At 34.9% G+C, this 14,042-nt stretch overlaps 2 protein-coding genes across 3 annotated transcripts in view; one reads left to right on the top strand and one right to left on the bottom strand.

Moving 5' to 3' along the window:
* The window catches only part of KCNK5 (potassium two pore domain channel subfamily K member 5), a 575,865-nt gene that overhangs the window by 261,050 nt on the left and 300,773 nt on the right, over positions 1-14,042 (bottom strand). The window lies entirely within an intron of this gene.
* DNAH8 (dynein axonemal heavy chain 8) overlaps positions 1-14,042 on the top strand; it is a 128,351-nt gene that overhangs the window by 22,782 nt on the left and 91,527 nt on the right. Inside the window, exons 19-27 of one of the 2 annotated variants that reach the window (XM_064648475.1) lie at positions 651-731; positions 2,874-2,990; positions 6,279-6,398; positions 7,135-7,270; positions 8,338-8,453; positions 8,834-8,940; positions 9,909-9,969; positions 11,303-11,483; positions 13,060-13,250. In XM_064648475.1, coding sequence (XP_064504545.1) covers positions 651-731; positions 2,874-2,990; positions 6,279-6,398; positions 7,135-7,270; positions 8,338-8,453; positions 8,834-8,940; positions 9,909-9,969; positions 11,303-11,483; positions 13,060-13,250 — 1,110 coding nt within the window. Of the gene's footprint in view, positions 1-650; positions 732-2,873; positions 2,991-6,278; positions 6,399-7,134; positions 7,271-8,337; positions 8,454-8,833; positions 8,941-9,908; positions 9,970-11,302; positions 11,490-13,056; positions 13,251-14,042 lie in introns of both variants that reach the window. The other variant, XM_064648474.1, reaches the window with a different exon arrangement.

The raw sequence follows: 14,042 nt of genomic DNA, 5'->3' as shown, positions 1-14,042 counted from the left end.
GTGTTCACTGTCTGAAAATCAGTAAAACAAAGTTTTATAGAGTTTTTCAGAAGGAAAGGTTGTAGTTAGTCTGGAATATTTTGAAAGTTGGTAAGCCACAAATACATGAAGAATTTTTCAGGTTTGTCTGCCAGAGAAGTCACATTTCTGATTCTTACTGTAGTATTTGCTGTTGTAGTATTTTGAGAAGCCTATATCTTGTGGATAAGGTGTACCATACAAGATTTCTCACTGTGTGTGTACAGCATAAGACAAGATGATATTTTAAAATTGAGTTCATATGTGAATTTAAGTACGTAAAGCACGTTATACTCAGTTTTAAGAGGGCATTGCAAGTTACAGTCATTAAATTCAAGCCTTCTTTAGCTCTAGAGAAAGATCATACTTTGTCTGGCTTTGTGCATTAAGACAGTGTTGCTCAAAGGTGGCTTTCATTCTTCCTTTTATAGTATGAAAAAAATTCATTACTTCCTAGAAATTATGTTCATAGGCATGTAATGCATGTGTTAAATTCTAAAATTGTTTTTTAATAGATCCTTGTGCTGTTTTCCATGTTTTTCTAATGATTTGATTGTACAACATGTTGTTTGCTTCAATAAAGAAACACTTGAAATATTCTACTTGATACTACCCTTTCTAATAATTAACAGGGTCTTGTCCAGCGTTATGAAGATTTGTGTCGAGAAACACCAAATATGTTTGTAAATCTACTGGCACCAAAAATGCAAAAGGTTGGTATTGCTAAATGCACTTCAGTATACTTCATAAGAAGTTAAAATAACTTAATTATAATTTAAAATTCTTAAATATTTAGATGGATCTGCATATTACCAATTTAATGAACTTTACAAAAACCTTTAAGACCAGCAATTTGATCATTGCATCCCTCACACAGTGCTCGAATAACGTGTATTACAATAGAATAATCTTAGTGCCTATGAGATACAAGCCCAGTAGAAAAAAAAATGTGGACTTTGGGGGTCTATTTATCTACACAAAACTCTGGCTTTGACGTGGAAGTAAATTATCACTTATTCCAGTTTTAGAGGTTTTAACTGTGCTTTTCATTTAGATGAAATACTAAATGTCATGATCCTTGTCTTTGCTTGGAGAGATTTATTAGCCTTGTGAATGGAGTCTCTTCAGTGGGGTAGAAAGGTTATATGCTACACTAAAGGTACAGTTTTATTAGAGATGCAGAATGTCTGTCCCACAAGCCATTTAATTTTGCCAGACATTTGCAAGTGTACATATGTGGTTGTTCTACGTAACTCTCCCCTTTTTGTTTGTACATAGTAACATCAAAAAGTCACAGAGTTTGTGTAAGTTTGTGTAACTACATAACTGGCATATGCTGAAGTGTGAGAAGCAAAAAACATGTCCTTCTCTTAAGACTTAAATAATAAAAGATAAAGAGATAAAGTAATGGTAGTTTTCACTTTAATGATACTACTGTAAACATGATTATATCATAAAGGGAATCATGCATCTCTGTATGTTAGAGAAAACAACTGGCAGAAGAGAAAGGTGAGTATTTTACAAACAACAGAAAGTACAAAAGTTTTTTGAAGAAGGGAGAGAAGCCTTTGGTGTATAGGAAGAAGAAAGGAAAGCACAAATCCAAAGATGGAATAAGCAAATGTAAGCTATTGACTAGATTAGTGCCATAGTAAGACAGCAACCTATGTAGAGCCTTACAGTGTTTCTAAATTGACTATGTTACCAGTTACAAGTAACAATATTGTCCAGTTACCGGTTGGTTGCCAGTAATAATATTGTTCCAATATACTGGAGTTAAATATGTTCCCGAAAACCACATAAGCTAAGGTGATAATATTGGCTGCATTTGCAAATGGCTGTGTGTCTGTTTGAGCTTAGTTTGTTGTTTTAGTTGTGATATAGAAATCACAAAAAGAAGTATTAGGATGAAGAGGTTGGGTTAATTCTGGGCGGTGAGTTGGTAAGCGTCAAGATGAAAGAGCAGATATATAGGTGGCTATTTAAAATCAAATATGATTGAAATAAGTTCAAAGTTCCTCAACAATTAAGCAAAATTAAGTTTATGTCTCTTCAAGGATGATGGGATAACAACATTTAAAACTGTGATGGCTGTATACTGGCAAATCAGTGAGAAGTTTTTGAGTACTAGGCAAAAATTTCATAGGAGCTCTGTGAGAGTCTGGAAAGGATGATTTTCATAGCTTGGCAGTAGTATTTCTTTTCATGAGTCCCATCTCCATTTAAGGTACAGGATCTGCAGTGAAAGAAGGACCTTGGTGTAGATCATACAGTGACAGGGAAAAGAGATGATTTCAGCTACATGCTGAACATCTTGATGACAAATCCAGACGAAACAGACCATGGAGAACTAAGAATTCAATAATGGAAATGATAGGGAAGAGGGGATGTTTTTAAAATAGCATTGAGACTATAAGAAAACTTGGAGAGGATCAGTGTGATTCAAAATGGGAAAAGTGAAAAATGTTGTTACATAGACACATATGAGGTGGAAAGAGAAGCAATTATACTCTTGAGAGCATTCAGGATATGTGTTAACAGATATATTGTATGATCAATAGTGGACTTGATTTTAATTTCAGGAAGCAGTGAGAGCCACTAAAAGACAGTATCAAGGAGAAGAGGAAAGGGAAGATGTTTGCTGAGCATGTCACTTAGAGGCTTTAGTATGCACTACCCTCCTCTTCCTCCACATTGTATAAATTTCTTTGATTTTTCTGTTGAAAACCTGTAACCTTCCAAACCTTAGATATCACTCTGTTTAATAAGTGATGTTAGTAATTCTAATAATAATTGCATTTGTTTTAAATGGTTTCTTTTTTTTTAAATAAATGAAATTATATTTTTATGGTTAGGTTGAAGCTGTGTTCAGACAAGGACTTACCATGTTGACTTGGTCGTCTGTGGCGCTGGAAAGTTTCTTTCAAGAAGCTGATCAAATTCTGCATATATATAAACAGCTTTTGAGAAAGGTATACCCACTTACTATATAAAAAAACTATAAGTTTAGAGAAGTTATATCTAGTACACTGCTCTTTGCATTGGAACTTAATCTGTACTTATTTTTGTACCATACATAGAAATTTTGTTGTCTTTAAAATATGTTCTTTTCTTGGAGAGTGATATAGTCAATGATTTTCTCCCATTATTACCCTCCCGTGTTTGATTTTTTCTTCTGTATTTAAAGTAGAATGTATTTCCACTTCTTGTCTTCCAGTTCTGTGACATCCACTCTGATTTTCAGAGACTGTGTCTGCTTCTCTTTGAGTGCTTGTCCATGAGTGCAGTTGCACAAAAGATACTTCCATGTGAAAATTGTTCAGTATAGAACTTTTAAACATTAACTCTGTTCATAGCAGGCATGTTGTGAAACTGTATCCTCTTTCTGCAGCCCAGAAAAAAATGAAGGAGAACATGCTTTTCCCTCGGTCCTCTGCATGCTGATTCAGCCTGAGGGTTTTTACTCTCTTAATGTTTGTCGCATAATTTCTGAATTATTTTTATTTCATATTTAATATCTTCATAAGTGATCTGGATTGTGGGATCAAGTGTACCCTGACAAAGTTTACCAATGATACCAAACTGAGTGGGGAAGTGGAGAGCCACCCTGCAAGAAGACCTGAATAGGCTGGAAGAGTGCACTAACAAAAACCCTATGAAATTCTACAGGGACAAATGTAAGGTCTTGCACCTGGGCAAACATAATCTAGCAGTGCAGCTACCTGGCTAGGGAGTAGCTCTGTGGAAAATGACCTGGGCAGCCTGGTGAACAAGATCTTTGAGAGCGAGCAGGGTGCTGCTGCAGCAAAGAAAAGACAACAGAATGATGGGTTGCATCAACAAGGGCATCACCAGCAGAGATAAAAGATGTCATCGTCCCCCTCTACTCAGCACTGATCAGGTCAAACCTGAAACTGTATTCAGTTTTGGTGCCTTCTATAGAGAAAAGATATGGACAAGCTGGAGAGGGTTCAGAGTAGGGTTCATTCAAAGATGATCAAAGGACTGGGAAGCGCCTACTGAATATGGGGAAAGACTGAGAAAAATGGGTTTGTTCAGCCTTGAGTAAAGAAGGCTTAGGGAAGACCTTATCATTGTGGTCTAGTATTTGAAGAATGGCTGCAAAGAAGAGGGAGACCCCCTGTTTACGAGGACTTACATGGAAAAGACAAGGGATAATGGATAAAAGTTACTCATGAGGAGATTCCAATTTGACAAAAGGGAAAATTTTTTGCAATGAGAACAGTCAGCCATTGAAACAATCTCCCCATGGAAGTGGTGGACTCCACAGCATTAGACACTTTTAAGATTCAGCTGGACAGGGTACTGGGCCATCTTGTCCATGCTTTTGCCAAGAAAGATTGGACCAGATGATCCTTGAAGTTCTCTTCCAACCTGGTATTCTGTGATTCTATCATTCTATGATTTAACATGCTTGAAGACCTGTGTTGGTTTGGTTTTTTTCTCAAGAATTTACCTTGATAGTCAGATCCCCCTTCTGGCTTGATGGTTGAACTATAACGCTACTATCTCTTCTACGACTATCATAAATTATGTCTCCTGTGACAGGAGACTGTTAGACAGTGGTGGGTATATTTAGTTCTTTTTCTGTATGGCAGAAAAACATAATTATGATGAAATGCTCTGTTTGCTACTGAAACCCAAAGCTGGAAAAAGATTGTCCGAAATTAGCAGTTTTTTAATTATGAGTATATCTGAAATAACCATGTTTTTATATAGAAACACTGTTTCCTTTAAATATGTATGTTGTATACATTTTTTACTTTTCTTATCTCTCCCATATCAATAAAAAAAAATTCAACCTGAGTTAGACCCTTTATTGCTGTGAATGGAGTATTGTAAACAAATAGGGGAAAAGTGATGTGAAACAGAAGCATGAGTGATATTGTGAAAAACAAGATGGAATATGACAGATGCAGAATATTTCAGATAAAAAATTATAGTTTGAACAGAAGTCAGTTTCATTTGGATTCTGCCATGACAAAAATAATTTGCTTGTTGACTGAACACTAACAATGCTGCAATTTAGAATCAAAAAACCCAGCAAAAAAAGCTAGGTGTTTGATTAAAAGGAGAAGGACTGAAGACTAACCCATCAAGCAAGTTACAGTAGGCTCCCCCTTGCCTTGCTGCTAGACTTGTGGCCTATAAAACAATCAACAAGAATCCAATTATATTGATGTAGCTTGTTTTGTTACTCTGTTTTATTTAATCTAGCAGCAGTGTATCTTGCATGACAGGAATGATCTGGGGTCTGACTTTCTGTAACTGCCTGTCTGCCTAAAGCTGCAGTTAAACCAGCAAGGATTCTTTGGGAGTCTAGCATGGATAACATCATGGAACAAAAGTTCTCTCCTATTCCATCGGTTCCAAAGCTTTCAGAACAGAAGAAAAAAAAGTTTAAAAATGCTATTCTTAGTCTTTGGTCCACTTTCTAATGAATTTCTTGGGGCATAGGAGGTAATTCTCTCTGTTGTCACTCATCCATCCAATGTTCAAGACTAATCAGTTCAAAGAGCCGCCAAGAGAAGCTTGTTAAAAAAATTAGATTATTACTGTTATGGTGCAGAAGCAGTCTTTGCTTACACTGTCTGTGAATTAATTTCATTTATACAATGAGTTTTAAAATATGGTGCTGATAACCAGAAATCTGTGAAGAAGTAGGTGGAAACACCAACTTCCTCTCAAGATTTCAGTTTCTTAAGAATTCATATGTCTCAGTTTCCCAATGTGGAACGTGCAGATACTTAAGAATTAAAAGGTTTTATTTTTAAAGGGCTATCTGAAATTAAATTGTGCACACTACTGATCTTTTTAGAAATGTGTTATCAGACTGGATTTAAGTGCATGTAGTCTCAGCAATCAAGATCCTATGGCAACGTAACCATATAATTTCTAGATTTACATCTGTTCTTTCCAAATTGTCTACAGTGGAGTTAAAAATATCTGGATTTTTTTTGTAGGATACTTGTATCCCTAAATTCCCCTCTGTAGATAATAGAAAAAAGAGGATAATTAAATCACTGTAAAAGCAGACTATTTTTAGCCATAGTAAATAACCCTTAAATTACTGCAACTTTTGCAGTAACTTTCTTAGAGGATTTTCTACACTTTAACAGTCTAGCATTTATTTTTCTGCAAAACATTTTATACCTGATAGAGCTCTCAAAAATAGAATACATTAATACATTTTGCTTTAAAGATCAGTGTGTGGTATTAATATGATTTTCTCTTTTTAGGTTAATGTTGCAAGTGAAGTGCGAATTGGTTCATTATTAAAAGACATATCAGATACTGCTTTAGTTATCTTACCAGTAGATGGTCCTACCAAAGTAGACGATATGTTGACCTGCAATGAGGTGTGTGCCACTTTACATCTTTGAACTTGAATTCTAGTGCGTGTTTGAAAAAATGCCTTAGTAAATGAATATAAAACTAAAAAATAATTCCTCTCTCTGGGGAAATACAGAACTTTATTTGTAAGGAAAATATTTTAGTTAACACATTTTATATGAAGATAAATTGGTTCTTAGGTATTTGAGATACTTAAGCGGTAGTATTTCATAGATAATTTTAATTTAACTGCTTCATAATTAGATGAGATTTTTTGTGTATGAAGATACTCAGACATATATAGCCTTTTTTTTGCTCCCCTATTTTTTCCAAACTGTTTTTTGAAGGAGAAGGCAAAAAATACTTTCCAACAAGTATATTTAAAAATCTGAAAGGTTTCTTGATTCCAAAAGAGGCTAAAAATGTATTAATTAGAAAATCAGTGCAAGTAAATAAAATTGTTAAGGAGAGTTGAAAGAGTATTTGGTTAATTTCAAATTCAGACTGTGACCTCCCTTCAATATTCAGGATTTTCTTCTGGCCCTTAAAAGTACCACTACATTTAAAAAATGTATATTTTGTTTTAAGCATTAAAAACATAGTGCTAACAGAAAATTTTTATAAATATATGTATATTTCTTTGAAATTGTTTCAGTCTAATGAATGCAATATTCAGGGAAATGTTTTGACTCTCCATAAAAATGAACAGTAATAAGATAATCAGTGATACTAAGACAATTCATTGATATTTTTATTTAACAGGCTTATACTAAAGAATGTGCTGAATTATTGAACGTGAAAAGCATGCAAATTGAAGTTGCTGTTCATGAGCTAATAGCTCTATTTGAAAAGCATTATGACCTTCCATCTAAGACCTCAGAAAAAGAAGAATCAGCAGGTAGTTAATGTTGGTTATCTAAACAAAAAAAAAATCCGTAGATTTAGCTAGTTTTTATCAAAACTGATTTGTTTTAGCTAATTTTCTTCAGACTTCTCCCTCCCACTACATTTTTCATCTGTGTCACAGTTTTGCCTTCATTTACTCACTACTGTTAAACTAAATCACTGGGCCATGAAATACAGAGATAATTCAGTTTTGATGGTATTTCTAGAATTAAACTCTGTCCTTCTGTATAGATTACCAAGAAATTTGCTCTAGACGAAGAACATTGAAGTTCCATTTCTTTCAGTCACTCATTATAACCTTTTCCCCCAGCTCTCCCCTCTGCTGTAAGTGAAATACAGTGTTCCTCTCTTCTCAGTTATGTCAGGTATTTAGTACCATCCCTTTCTTTTTCACTTTTTTGCCACAGTAGAATTGTATCTCAAATAGCAGTGCTTTGCTGGCTGGTCAGTTTAAATCAGTATAGTCAATTGCTAGCATATATATGGCTGGTTCCCACTCCTTTGGGGTATGTTACAAAGATTTCAGAAGGTCCTGTACTCTTATAGGAGGAAGAGTGTATGGAAAAAATATTCTGTTCTTAAGAAAATTTATTCTGAGCATTAATCAGAAATGAAGCTCTTTTCTTACATAGGTTTTTTTTTTCCTTATGGCTTCAAATTTCTCCAGGTATAGAGGCGTAGTCATGGTCAAAATACTCCAGGTAGTTCAGTAGTATGCAAACAGAAAAACCTGATGCAAAGATACTTCTCTGTCTTTTGTTAAATTGTTTATATCGATTTTGATTTTTTTTTTGTCATTTTCACTGATATATCCATGTCTGCCTATCTATCTTTAATAACAGATTGGTAGTGCATGGTGTTTGTTAGGCTAAGGCTTACAGGCTGGACTCTTAACCAGATTCCCGGTGTGAAAAAATGTTGTGAAATAAACTCTATTTTTGGCAATCCAGGTGCTACTAAAATAAAAGTCAATATTATTTTGCCTCTAAAGAGGGGACAGCATGCTTTGAAGTAAAACACAATGTGCAATTAACAAAAAATTTTTTTTTTCATTTTCAGCAAAAGAAAAGCGTATAGCATTTGAAAATAACGAAAAGGAGAAAGAAAAAAGCACTCCTGAAGCACCTCCTAGTGAAGATAGCAAGGTCAATGAAAAAGAGGAAGAGTTTAAAAAGGTATTTTCTAAAAATAAGGAAATTATTTTTCAAACTGATCTGATTTTTAAGTATCTTGAGTTTTGATAGTTGTATATCTATGTTACAGAAAGATATCACATTGACAGCATCAAACATAATGTAAAAGTGATGAAATAGCTTTCCTAAAAAGTGAGTTTAAGATGGATTTTAGCTTTCAGAAGTATATTGCATGTTATTCCAATTAACACCTTTATTAAACAAATTCTTTATATGTAAGCGGTAAAGGTAAAAGTTTGGAGAGGATATTGTTCCTAAGACATAACATGGGCTTTCCTGTGTTTGACTTAAAAATTTTTGAAATAATCTTCAGGCTTCTCTCTGAACACAGTCCTAAATAATGTGTGGTTTATTTATTGCAGAGTTGTAAAGACTTACTTGCCTATTTCACTCGCCGGCTGCTATTCAGCCTCCAGAAGGCGACCCGGCTGTCTTTGGCTAGCATTAAAAAAAGAATAAGTGTTTCCGAGTAAGTTGCAAATGGAAGATTCCTTCAATAGTATGCACTCTTTATGAAGTCTTCATGATAATGGCAAGATCCATACAAAGTCCTTCTCCTATATTCAGTATAATCCCTATAGATCCTTCTCTGCTCAAATGGGCATAAACTTCAGAGACAGCATTGCTTCAGTATAACATATATTGTAGATTGAAAAGCCTACTTAGAGTTTTATTAAGAGAATCTATTTTAAGCAAATGAAGTTTTGTCATTAACATGTGTTAAAGCCTGAATTACATTTTTGTTTTCTGAGGATATCTTTCATAGAAATTGTATTGAAATGCTGATCTTATTGAAGTCAGTAGGATTTTTTTTGTTGTTTCCTTTATATTTGTCTACTGTATCATGTTGTTGGATCCTTCCTTATTTCACCATGTCATATCACAGCATTTTAAATTATACTTTTCTCTTTGATTTTAGGCTTTAGTTTTAGTTTTGAATAGGTTAAGAACATGTATTTATCATTTTGCACTAACTTGTTGTCTTTCAAAAATATTTTTCTGTTCTGTTGAGTATTTATCTAAAATGTAGTGGGGCGAATTTACTCATGATACATTGTTGCATGAAATGATAGGGAGACCTTCCTATGCCCTATTTAAAGCAATGGCAGAGTTCCATCATTCTGAAACTGAGAGATTAAAATCCAGAATAAGAAAATATTCTGAATAAAAATTCTGAAAGCAATGACTGGATTCAAGCTAACCTTTGTCTGAATGGTGGAGCTCTGGTTATTATCCTTATCCTTTAGACAAGAGGCTTCTGTAAGTTTTGTCAAATAGTACATAATTTAATGTGAAAATTCTCTATGTGGGTTTGCCCTGAAAAGGTAGTCAAAATTATATTTCTCAGGTAATTTGAGGAGGTTTTATTGTGAAGTGTTTATGATATGTTCCAAAATTATTTTCATCAAGACAACAAATTTTTTCTGTTCATCCAAGCAAACCTGAAGAGATCACTCCTTTTATAAAAGCAGAAGTACACCTTGCTATTCCCAATCTGGTAAGTTATAAATCATATAGATAAGGTAAAATACATTGTATTTAAGTTATCTCTTCATTTGCCCAAGTGCAGGATGTGGGCACGCTTCTACTGAACCAGCATCTGTTCCAAGGAGAACGGTTGCTCAGGTTTTTCAGTGCACTAACTGAGGAAATGTGCTCACAGTTCCACAGTGTCCTGGCTTCTGCCTCCATCATACTGGCCTTTTACACTGTTCATCAGTGTTCTTTCCAGAATGATTACATGTAGCAGTTGCATTCCAGAAATAGATCCTTCATCTTCCTTTTTTATTTTATTTATTTTAACTGTTACTTGTGTGATCTAAATCCTTTGTTGAATTGCAATAATGAACATTATCTTTACTCATTTTGGCTTTAGTAACCTAAATAGGAACTTAGATGACCAGAATGAGGAACACTGAACAAAAATTAGAAGATCCAAACCCAAAAAATAGAATTTCTATGGATTTCTGTGGATTTCTATGTGCCGAGGACAAAAAGGCAGCTTGATTGCAAAGAACTAAAACATTAATTTGGTTTCCTTCTGTAGAGGAAAGTAACTATGTGTCAGCAGTATGTATGGTGTTTCTTTTATTTTATATATGGGAAGGTAACTTAATATTATGCAAATGTCTTATAAAGATTAAAAGTTTTATATTAATGAAATGATAATGAAAGAAAGGTTCTCTTCTAAGGTGATATTCCTTTGACAATGAACTGGTGTTTATACTGGCATTCTGTTGTACATTCACATTGTGTGTTTGTGTGTACACATGATAGGTAAGTTCTGTCCAAGTGTAGAATATTTACCTTGTTGATATTTGTAGAAGCATAAGGCTCTAAGCTCTACCCACTAAGGAAGTACATCTATCTTTCTTTCCAGTTCTCAAATGTGTGGCTGATCCAGGGCAGTAATGCTGGGTAAAATACCATTTTGCTAATGATAATGTGATTTTGCAAGAGCCTTGCTTTTATGTATGCAACTGCTCAATCTGTGAAAGTGATTTATAGGTCATCAGAGTCACTTTTAATTAGTTCATATCCCAGTTCTGAACACTTTCATGGATTCCATCATTTTAAAATGATGAATTGAACATGAAAGCAATAAGATGTTGTTTTAAGGACTGTATTCGAGGATTGATCAAATCACAAGATTGATCATTCTTCTGAAGTTTAACAAGAAATGCTCAGGCCAGACAGCCTGTTAAAGTTACATTTTCCAGCTTCTCTTCTGGGCCAAGCTCCGCAATTCACTATGAGTGAAGAAGAACTGAGGTCTCAAAAATGCCAATCAGTTTCATTTATTTCAACAATACTTTAACTGTTTTAAATAGGAAATCGTTCCCAGTTTAGATGACATACAGCAAGCCATCAATCGCATGATTCATTTAATACTGGAAGTAAGTCGTGGAGTTGCTCAGTGGGGACAGAGACATTTGCAAAAATCTATTTTAAAACCAGAACTGGGTACACAGCAAGCATCTTCTGGATTGCCAGGAAAAAAGGCTAAAAGAGGTGAAAGTAAGTGTGGGGGTTTTTTTACTTCTTTCAACTTTTTACTTTAATAAGAACACCATATATAAATATAAATATTTGTAAATAAGCTAGTTTTTCTTCAAAGCAGCCAACTGTGGATTATTTTGCATTACTTTTTTGATTTATTTTGATTTATTTTGATTTAATTAGCTGTATTGTTCAGCCTGTATTTCAGGCTTATGGAAATGTTAAAACTCTGAGAAACAATAAGCAGAAAAATCTTTGAAAAATTGCTAGCTAGATCTGAATCTTCTACTTAATGTAGCCATAATGATATGGCTGAAACCATAAACAATGGTTTTAGACAAGCTGCCATCGAAATATGGAGATGGAATAAGCGCTAGTTCAATCAGTAGATTTCTGTAAAGATTTTAATTGCAGTATGTATTCCTAGACTGGATTATAAAACACCTCAAATGTGTTTTCATGTAAATAGTCAAACTGAAGATAGACCTGCATCCATTTTAGTGAAATACTTTATTCCTTATATTGTTTCTAAGCATTTCTCCATATGCTTTGAAAGCATTCATAAAAGTCTAAATATATTTTTAGCATTGGGTTCTCTTAGCTGTTTGGCTGAGCCAGTGATCTGCAATATAGTTATAACTTTGTTGTGATTCCTTTGGAAAATCTGTAACATCTAGGAAAGTTTTTCTTTTTGACAGTCTGGAGCTGGAACTTTATCTTTCTTCTGATGTGTCTTGTATGATTTTAACCTCTTTAAGTGGGTTTCAAGCAGGGTGGCAGGAAACAATCCTCATCAGACAGTCATAGTTTTTGCCTCTGCTGTGCCAAAATATAACATCAGCAAATAACCATTTTCATCACCTTTAACTACACATCAGCAACACCTGGGGGTGTATGTTAATGTTTGGGCAATGAGATTTATGGAGTACACTGGTAATGATGGATCAATTTGAGATTGTTTCCATTGAGTATACCCCAGAAAAGGTCTTCAGAGTAAAAGAGAATTTGGAGTTGCCTTAAATCCCCCTCATTAAACAATGTTTGTGGTGGGAAGAGTGGATTTTTCTTCTCTGTTCTCTGAAGTCTGCTTCAAAATGCTCAGGCATTGTTATGACAGAAGTAACTCATTAGATCTCAGTACTATCCATTTCTATATTGACCCTGATTGTCTCAGCAATTCATCAAAGAGTTCAAGAGGCTTACACTGCTTTAAGGGGTATATACCATTTAAAAGCTTTATATATAGGAATTTAAAAAAATTATTAAATAACTTGGAAAGTTTAGGAGGCCTTTATGTTCCAGTTAAAATTAAATTACAGTGAAGAAAATTAAATTTGTGAATGAAGAAGACTATTTTCTTTCTTTTTGCAAACCTTCATTTTAGACTGAATTTGCTCTAGCTGTATAGAGCCTGGTGTGAAATAGCAGCTGGTACTTTCATATTAAGCAGTCAGACAGATGTTTGAAGGAGTATATTCAGCGTTATTGAAGAGCATCATTGCTTAACTTAGTATGCATAGGTTTAAAGAGAATTCTAGTCAGACTGTTAACAGTTCATCGATGTATATATAATTTTATTTTACAGAAGGAACTGAAGATGCGCAAGTCAAAAAGCTAAAGAATTTTCACGCAGGTGTTGCAGAACATGAAGCTATCACTAAATTAGTTGTGCTCCTCTCTTCTTCTGTGGATCCTATGAAAGAAATGGCTATTGAAGTTCTGCAGTACTTTGAGAAATATAAGGTCCTATGGACAGAAGATAAAGATGCCAAAATTCAGGTGAGTTTAACGATGATCACCTACAGAACTATTCTTCATTAATCTTCTATTTTGAAATCAGAAATCTTTAGGGCAGTGAGGAGGGTGCACAGGAAGCTCAGTGCCCTGGACTTCAGGAGAGCAGACCTTGGCTCTTTTAGGGATCTGCTTGGTAGAGTACCATGGGATAAAGCACTGGAGGGAAGGATCACCTCCTCCAAGCTCAGGAGCAATGCATCCTGATGAAGAGAAAGTCAGGCAAAAGTGCCAGGAGGTTAGTGTGGACTCAAACTCAGACACAAAAAGGAAGCCTACAGAGTATGGAAGCAAGAACAGGTAGCCTGGGAGGAATACAGAGAAACTGTCCAATCAGCCAGGGATCAGATTAGGAAGGCTAAAGCCCTGATAGTATTAAATCTGGCCAGGGACATCAAGGGTGATAAGAAAATCTTCTATAAGTGTGTCAATCACAAAAGGAAGACTAGGGAAAGTATGGGCCCTCTCCAAAGGAAACGGGAGATGTTGTTACCTGGGACATGGAGAAGGCTGAAGTACTCAAGTCAATTCATCTTCACTGGCAAGTGCTCCAGCCATACCACCAAGGTGAAGAAAGTGAAAGCGGGGAGGGACTGGGTGAATGAAGAACTGCACACTGTAGGGGAATATCAGGTTCTAAAACATCTAAGGCGCATAGGTCCATGGGACCTGACAAGATGCATCCTTGAGTCCTGAGGGAACTGGGCCAGAAAGTAGATAGGCCACTATCCATCAAATTTGAGAAGTCATGGCAATCTCATGAAGTTCCCACTGACT

The sequence above is a fragment of the Pseudopipra pipra genome, chromosome 3, assembly GCF_036250125.1.
Source record: "Pseudopipra pipra isolate bDixPip1 chromosome 3, bDixPip1.hap1, whole genome shotgun sequence".
In the NCBI taxonomy this organism is placed as follows: domain Eukaryota; kingdom Metazoa; phylum Chordata; class Aves; order Passeriformes; family Pipridae; genus Pseudopipra; species Pseudopipra pipra.
Note: the sequence above shows the minus strand (reverse complement) of the source record. Positions and strands in the feature narration are given on the sequence as shown.